This window comes from Formica exsecta, unplaced genomic scaffold (assembly GCF_003651465.1).
Source record: "Formica exsecta isolate Colony F162 unplaced genomic scaffold, ASM365146v1 scaffold1411, whole genome shotgun sequence".
Taxonomy (NCBI): Eukaryota; Metazoa; Arthropoda; class Insecta; order Hymenoptera; family Formicidae; genus Formica; species Formica exsecta.
In genome coordinates, this window is record NW_021848740.1 from 14,632 (window position 1) to 23,065 (window position 8,434).

An 8,434-nucleotide genomic window follows, 5' to 3' on the forward strand; every position below is an offset into this window, starting at 1 on the left:
CTCGCTGTTACTGTATGAATGACAACAAAGTGAGACATTCCATACACAATATAATAGCGCTATATATGCCGCATACCGACACGCGTCTTTGTTTACTTATTTGGCGGTATGATCATGTAGTGTAATAGGGTGTACATATACACATATTCACTTTCTCTCTCTCTCCCGCTCTCTCTCCTGCTCAACCCCCTCTCTCTCCCTCCCTCCCTCCCTCCCTCCCGCTCTCTCCCTCACCCGTTTTTTCTGTCTCTCTCTCCTGCTCTCTCCCTCTCTCTCTCTCCCTCTCTCCCGCTCTCCCTCTCTCTCGCCCGCTCTCGCTCTCTCGCCCGCTCTCGCTCTCTCTCTCCCGCTCTCTATCTCCCCCGCTTTCTCTCTCTCTCTCTCCCCTCTCCCCCTCTGCCGCTCTCTCTCCCTCCTCCCTCCTCCCTCCTCCCTCTCCCTCCGTCTCTCTCCCTCTTCCCTCTCTCCCCTCTCTCTCTTATTTATTATAAATTTTTAAAATTATAATTTTGTAGAGTAATACACGAAAGAATAATCGTACATGAGCGATACAAACGCACCTTGAGGTGCAAAATCGCTTTGCGTGTATGCGTGCGAGCATACGTACGTGAGAGTCTGAACCTTATTATTATGAAGAAAAATGAAATGTCACATTTCTGGTATACGATTATCATTCCTCAGGATTGACTGCACCAATCTTATTCAAACTGGTCGCAATCGAAAGCTTGCATCCACATTGTATAAGAAAAGTGCCGTTAGATTTTTGATTAACGGCTTGGTTCCTGAGGAATTTTAATCGAAAGTTTATTAGACGTAAAACTTCGGATAAGCTACTTGGTAGCGTCGTGGCCCCTGTACATAGGCAACATAGGCAAACCGTTGACAAGCTGAAACGTTTTTTTTTTATATACTTGGAGTCGCGACGCTACCGCGTTGCTTGATATAAAAGATAACAACATTAAAATTAATAATTAAAAATTAAAATATATTAATCACGAAAGGCGGACGTTTCGGCCCTATTTGGGGGCCATCTTCAGCGCACAAAATTAAAATTAAGGTTACATACAAAATAAAACTCTTAAATGGCTAAGCGCATAATTACGCATAAGTAAAAAAAAAAAAATAAGTGACCGTTTGCGGACTATTTTATACTCTTTGACAGGCTTCATTACGCGGCTGAATTTATTTCCTTTTAAATTCAATATGATAGGCATCACCGCAAACAGTCCATAAATCAATAAACACTCCCAGACACATGGGGTAACACATTTAATGCTACTCTGCGGTCGACCAGCCTTGCGATTAGCGTGCTGAGAACACGTATGGGATACGATCGGCCGGGACCGCCGCAACACGATGCACGACCGCCGTACGTGTTTAAGATTTATTTTAATGAAACTTTCGGCTTCTTCTCCTTCTCTTCCGCGATCGCGCATTCCACGTTGTGCTGTGACCTCTAGACTAGCGGTACTCGGCTAGGGGGCCTCGTAATGACGACAGAATTTTACTTATTAGTAACTTGTCACTTTATAGATACAAATTGCGAACTAAAAACTATGATATTATCTACTACTAAATCTTTAACAAAAATTCATACTGCCCAAAATGTAGCCAATGATTTATTGGACATTTTTAAAGAATGGAATTAATGAAAGTTACTTGCATCGTAACAGATAATGTCATAAATATGATTAAAATATATGAAATTTTAAAGAAGCATCTTCCATGTTATGCACACACTTTAAATTTAGTGTTGTGCAAGATAATTTAAATTTAGATTGTATAAAACATATCATAAATAAATGTAAAAAAATTGTAAGATTTATTAAAAATGGTTCGGTTGCAACGAAAACTTTTAAACAAGAGCACAAAAATGAGTTGGAAGATATCACAAAAAATTCATACAAACTAGTTCAAGAGATACATTATTCCAAACTAATGAGGATAGAAGAGAAAGCAGAACTCCTAGTTAGGAACTATTGGCTAAAAATCTGTATAGTAATAAAGAATATCCCGAAGATATCTTTGAGAAATACAATATCTTCGCAATGTTCTCTGAACGTGGGGCCCACGATAAACAAGACACAGAGATCGAGATTGACAAGTTTTTGAGTTGAATTTAATGATTGGCTTTGTGATTATATATGACGTTGAAAATTTGGAATGTTTTTCTTGTATGTTGAAATATTATTCCTTATATACGCTTGTTATTGATATTATTGATTGTTTGATTGCTTTATTGATGTTATTCTTGAGCGTGCACGATTATTATGAATTGACGATATTTTGGCTTTTGTTATTAACGCATATTTGAACTTCTTTCGCTTATTTGATTCTTTGTATTATTATTATCACGTTTCTTTGATCGATTTTCGAAAATATTGAACTTTTGCTAAAATTATTAGAATCCCGTTGATTTAACTTAATAATTATAAAAATTTTATTAGTCAGATAATTTGTTTAATTGCTGCCTTGATTATTGAGAACCTTTAAGAGATAATTTATTCTACTTATGTAAAATTAATTTTCGCTACCTCTTTTCATATCTTTTTGAATTTAAATTGAGAATATTAAAGCATGTATTTATTGAGCACGTATTATTGAATTTTCATATATATTGTGTACTAATCACTTTCTTATAAGATATTGTTTAATATTGTATTTCTCGTGTTCCGCCGATCTTTTGCGTGAGATTTTCGTAAAATTTAAGTGCGCGAGAAGGATCTGTGGAATTTCGCGTGTTATATTTTGCGTGTTGAATTTTTTGAATTCGGTTATTATCCCATTACGGGAAAGAGAGAGGAAATATTGCAAGAAATAATATATAATTTAGTTTTTAAAATTTATCTTGTTCCTCTTTATTATCTTGTTCCTCCCTAAAATTATTCTTAAAGAGATGACAGATATTTAATATATCATTAACATAAATATTAACGAAAATTATATAGACGAGATAATAGAAAATTTATATAGATTTTAAAAAGTATCCTATATTACACCTAAGTCTGTCGAGATCGGTTACGTAGGGCAGTGACATCATTCACGCATGCACAAAAGATTCTGTCCGTGAGACATTTTCCACGAGCTTTCATCACTGCGCGGGGTTCCCTTCCGCTAGGTTGAACTTATCGGGTAGGTCTTCAGGTGTGGGTATTATCGGCGGATCCCATTCCAACTCCGCGTATCTTTCTATTTTAATTAACCGCGACCGCAACGTCGGAACAGTTCCTTCCGAATCTTGTCCACGCCTTCCTAATTATTCGCGTAACTGCTCCAGCGATAACCGGTATATCCATTCTATGGAACGTCGTTGTCAGAATCCATGATCTTTAGTACAAAGATTCAAATACGCCAATTAACCGTTGCTTAACGACAGTCACATAAATATCGAAACCCAAAATTTATTATTATGTGCTGTGATCCATCGAGGACGCAAATATTTGCCATTTCAGATTCGAATTTTATTTGGGAAGAAGCTCTCTGAGAGAAGCAAACAATAGGCCTTTTTCTTACGCGTCAACACGTGTGTCGATAATCGAACGCAAAAACACGCGTAAACACGATCGCGATCACCGAATTTCAAAACAGGCTAAACCGACGAAATCTTCCGCAGAACGCTCTGCGCATTACATGTACACGGGTCACGCTTGTGTGCGTATTCCTTTCACACGCGCTGGCAGCGGTCACAAAACGCATAACTTGCATCACTGCACTGGCCCTGCGCGGCCCGATAGTCGCAGTGAGCCGATTCTCTGAACATCTTTTGAATATGCATGCTATATGGATTCAGCCCTATTATAAGAAGCATTATATCGTCCAAGGCTTTTCTGCAAAGAAAAGCAGTTGATTTTTTCCGACATTTAGAAGGGAATATGTATAATTAAGGTCCATGCACAAAATAAATATGCCTATGATAAAGTTCATATCTGGCTTGACTCGTATTCAATTAGAAAATCATCAATTTAAAATAAAAAAATTAAACAGCAGATCCAAGGTCACCAATATAAAGAGCGGGATAAAGGAAAAAAAGAATTATGCCAGCATGTATTTCTTTCTAATGAATAAGTACATAGTGTTTTTGTTAAAAAAAATCAACAAATGTCTGATGTGCAAATATGATATTCACAGTATAAAAAACCGAGAATAATAAGAATATAAGAATAAGTCAAGGTAACAAGTCAAATGAAAAAATTGGGAACGATGAATAATGAAAGTCTAGATGCAGAAAAATTCTTCATCCGAATTTCCATTCTTCTTTTGAAAGAGATCCAAGAAATAAGAGTCGATTCAAGTGCTCACCCGTTGTTTGATTCCTCTCATTGCTCTTGATGTCACCAACCTCGGAAAATTTCCTTTCTGCTGGTACAGAGGTACTAATAATACTGATGTGTCGAACTGCCAGTTCGTATAGCGTTGGAAATGAGTGCTTTAAGGATTTCCAATATTGAAATGGATCATGGTGTCGAGCAATTACCGGTTGTTTTAAATATTGTCTTAATTCATGGGTAAGATGTTCATCGTTCGTACTTTCATCAGTACACTTTGCCACCAAATTGTCATGAACCTTCCAAAGACTATATTGACTAATTCCCTCAGGATTTCGTTGAACTGATCGTTTTTCCTCAATTTTTTTCACACTAATAATCGATTTTATTTCTCTATTGATTCGTTCCACAGCAGCAGCTGCTGCACGGACATTTTGAAAATAGATTCATTTGAATCGCGGATCAAGTATTGCAGGAATTGAGATAATCTTATTGTTTTCAACATCTTTAAATTTCTGTTGAATCGATGCAAGGAGTTTTGTCTGGAAAAGAATTCCGTCGTTTGTTGAAGGATTAATTTGTTCAATTGATAGTGTCATACAGTGAATGATTGGTATAATAACACTGCAAGTAGGATAGTTGCTGCCGCTGATTTCCTTGATGACACATTCAATTGGCTTCATGAGAGACACGACTTCCTGTAGGACTTCAATTTGGCTATGATTTAGCATATCTGGAATGTCTGTTCTTTTGCATTTCAAAGTAATTGCATGAACGTACTGTTCCAAAGCGAGAAATCTGTCTAACATGTAGAGAGTGGAATTCCAGCGAGTCGGAACATCGAGAATAAATTTCAATGCAGTTCCCTCTGTCTTCTCATCAAATATTTGTAACCGTTTTAACTCGTCTGAAGCCACAACACTTCTTTTGATAACCACAACAATTTTCTTGACTGTAGCAATAATATTGTTGATCTCTTGCATATTCTTTAATATTTTAGGTACAAGGTTAGACAAAAAATGTGCAAAACACCAGATACGTCTTTCAAGGCCTACGACATTATGTACAGCAGCTTTAATATTTGCTGCTCCATCACTGGTGATTGCCATAATTTTTTTTCGATCTAATTTAAAATCATCAATGACTGAATTGAGACACTCTGTGAGATACTCTCTTGTATGATTTGTATGCAGCGGAAAGACTTCCAAACATCCATTTTTCATAACAAGATCTTCAGACAGGTAATGAATGGTGACACCCAAATAGCTTTGGAAAGTACAGTCTGTTCAATTATCACACGTTAAAGTATAGGACAAAGCTTTTTCAAGAATGGACTTATAACATTCTTTTGCTTCAACATAGCGATTATCCATTAATTTAGTTAGAGTCTTTCGATCAGGTATATGATAAAGTGGGGCTACTATTTTCATCAAGAAATTGAAGCCTTCTCTATCAACCATGGATAGTGGTTTTTTATCCTTGGCGATCATAAACATTAATGCTGCAGAGTAATTCTGTTAGACTGTGCTCCTCCTTCTGAAATTGATAAACGAGCATTCGACCAATGTCGAATTGACGAATGTGCTTATTGATTGTTTGAAATTTGTATGAACCTGCGAAAGAATTCGTCCTCTCAAAGGCTTCGTCGATTCGGAATAACTTGCTCTGCTGAAACGAGTCATGAATTTTAGGCTAATATTTTTTTATTGTGTATTAGAAATCAATGTTGTTACCATTGATGCTAATTTTTTTCATTTGAGCGGCGGATCATCTCTAGCTGTCGATTCACTACTAGATTTAGATGTATCATCTCTGTTATTTTTTAATATGCCAGAGCACAATAACTAATGATTTCTGACCAAATGTGATTTTAAATTCGTTGTCCCACCACAATGCTTAACTTTAGCATTGCAAATGGTGCATACAACATATTGAGCATCCTTGTTTTCAAAATAAACCCATACAGGACTCTTTTTCCTGATGCTGTAAGTAATATAACTATGCTTATCAAATCGAAAAAAAAAACAATAAAAGATGAATTAATTGCAATTTTTACCCTGAATTATTCCCCTCTACAGCTAATTCTATTTCATTCACAAGATCTTTAGTTTTATCGACTTGTGGGTTGACAATTAATGCAGTTCTCTTGTATGCTGGTTCTATTTGAAATCTGGCATTAGAACATTCGTTGCTGGAAGATGGACCTGCTGATGATATATCATATGCTTCATGATGAGAGTTCACTGTATTGCATGACGTCACTAATTCTACGTCAGAATCATATGCATGAGAAACCCGGAGGCTTTTGTTCCTAGCAAGTGGTTGCTTTGGCATCATAACTCGTGTGCTATAATAAAATATGGAAGGAATTTGAAATTATAGAAAATGATTTGGAAATCCTATGCCAGTTGCAGTAATTATTCTGATAAACTTACTAATCAATATCATCAATCGATCGGTACAAAACATTGACAGCAGGGTTCCATTCTTTAACTCTTGGACTGTACATTTCTTGGATAAATTCACAAGTCACTTTGTCATCATCTGAAATTATCATTTCAATATTACATAACAATCAATTAAAAATATTTGATAACATGATATCAATTGTATTTATAAATTCATGAAAAAAGTATGTACCTTTCGATTGAAGATATTCAAATTTAGTCAATTCTCTTTTAGCAAAGGAAGGCTGTTCATTAATACGAAAATAAATCATATGTATCCTAGGATCTGTTGGATAAAAAGAAATGATAAATGAAACTAAATTTGACTTATCGAATTCAATCAAATTCGATAACGAGAGAGATATATATAAGTTCGATGATGAGTTGTTGAAGTTAGAATTTTCAAATTACTTCTGTAAACAGCCGATAACAGTTGTGTTCTGAAATTCACTGCCAGTACTGTAAATCTATAGTTACGTATAGTATTGATTTTCAATATTGACAGTGAGTTTTGGAACACAGCCAACATAAGAACGTTACGGCAGACATTAGAATTTTAACTATTTTTGTTTGAAATTTGAGGCTGCAGAAGCCCGTATCTAACTATCCATTCAGATTGAAATTTGACCAATCAGGACAAGGAAATTTTAGTTCCTTTTATCCTGATCGGTCAAATTTCAATCTTCAATACGTAGTCCGATATGGGGTGCGTTCCGTTTCATGCATAGAGCGCACAGGTACTGCAGGACGCATAGCATGAAATGTAGGGGCCGTTCCGTTTTTTCACCACACTTCATGCACTAACCATGCGCCTTTAGTAACGGAACAGATTTCGTGCAGTTCATGCAATATATATAAATAAACATGAAAGACAGAAATTTATAAAACATATAAAAGTGCTAAGCCATATTCTCAGAAATTTTTTTTTTATAGGTTAAGGTTACGTTTCAAAATGTCCTTTTTGAGGAAAATTTTACTCGATAGCCATTCCAAAACTTTTTTGAGCATTTTTGATCGGTCCCGAGCCGGGCTATCAAGTAAAATTTTTCTCGGTGAATACGTTTTGGAACGTAACCTAAGTTAAGAGAATCTTCAATAACCAACTTACTTTCTCCCAATATTTGCTTATGTTCTTCAGGCGATACAATAATTATTTTTAATACTATATAGTTAATAATATATAATTATTTAATTTTTAATTTTTAATATTATAATTAATAATTATTTAATTTTTCTGTAACAGAGCAAAGAACATTATAGTTAATTTTTTCATAATATATGCCTCTTAAAATACAACTAATAAAATCTTTAAAAAATGTATATAATAGTATAAATAAATAAATAATAGTATAAATGTATATATAGTCGACACCGTAGACTTTTGATAGCGATTCTACCACTAAAAAAGAAGACCTACAACAGAAAGAGACAAAAGGTCACATGCACTCTTTGGCCCATCTTAAGGTGAGTATACATCTACGAACGAACCGCGAATGCGAACGTCTTGTGAAAAGTCTTGAACGTCTTTCTCGCACGAATTGTCTTTGATGTACCGCCTCATGAGGGAATCGAGCCGAATGCGAATCGAACGTTCTGTTCGCATTCGCTTTGGCGTATATATCTGCCGAATGATAACAATGAACGTTTGCATTCGCTGTTCGTTCGGTGTTCGTTCACTAAGTGTATACCCACCTTTATGTGATACATTCAGTCAAATACTGT

General features: G+C 35.6%; 1 protein-coding gene and 1 pseudogene across 2 annotated transcripts; both read right to left on the bottom strand.

Moving 5' to 3' along the window:
- Positions 1–2,941: 2,941 nt before the first annotated feature.
- On the bottom strand, positions 2,942–6,227 carry LOC115246216 (annotated as a pseudogene).
- LOC115246217 lies at positions 5,709–7,075 on the bottom strand. Of its 2 annotated transcripts, XR_003885637.1 has the most exons (4): positions 6,906–7,075; positions 6,701–6,809; positions 5,999–6,612; positions 5,709–5,930 (listed from the first exon to the last, which is right to left on the bottom strand). XR_003885637.1 is itself a non-coding variant. In XM_029824905.1 (3 exons), exons 1-3 carry the CDS (start codon positions 6,982–6,984, stop codon positions 6,318–6,320), a joined length of 483 nt encoding a protein of 160 aa, XP_029680765.1. In that variant the 5' UTR covers positions 6,985–7,075; the 3' UTR covers positions 5,709–6,317. The 2 variants fall into 2 exon arrangements, 1 of the variants encoding a protein (XP_029680765.1); XM_029824905.1 differs by having other exon boundaries at positions 5,709–6,612.
- Between the last annotated feature and the right edge of the window lie 1,359 nt (positions 7,076–8,434).

What these genes read in the sequence shown, in the direction of transcription:
- LOC115246217 (XM_029824905.1), bottom strand. Translation starts at nt 6,984, where the DNA reads ATGATTTATTTTCGTATTAATGAACAGCCTTCCTTTGCTAAAAGAGAA. An exon ending in TGAATATCTTCAATCGAAAG is followed by an intron (nt 6,810 to 6,905) that starts GTACATACTTTT and finishes TGATAATTTCAG; the next exon opens with ATGATGACAAAGTGACTTGT. An exon ending in TCGATTGATGATATTGATTA is followed by an intron (nt 6,613 to 6,700) that starts GTAAGTTTATCA and finishes ATTTTATTATAG; the next exon opens with CACACGAGTTATGATGCCAA.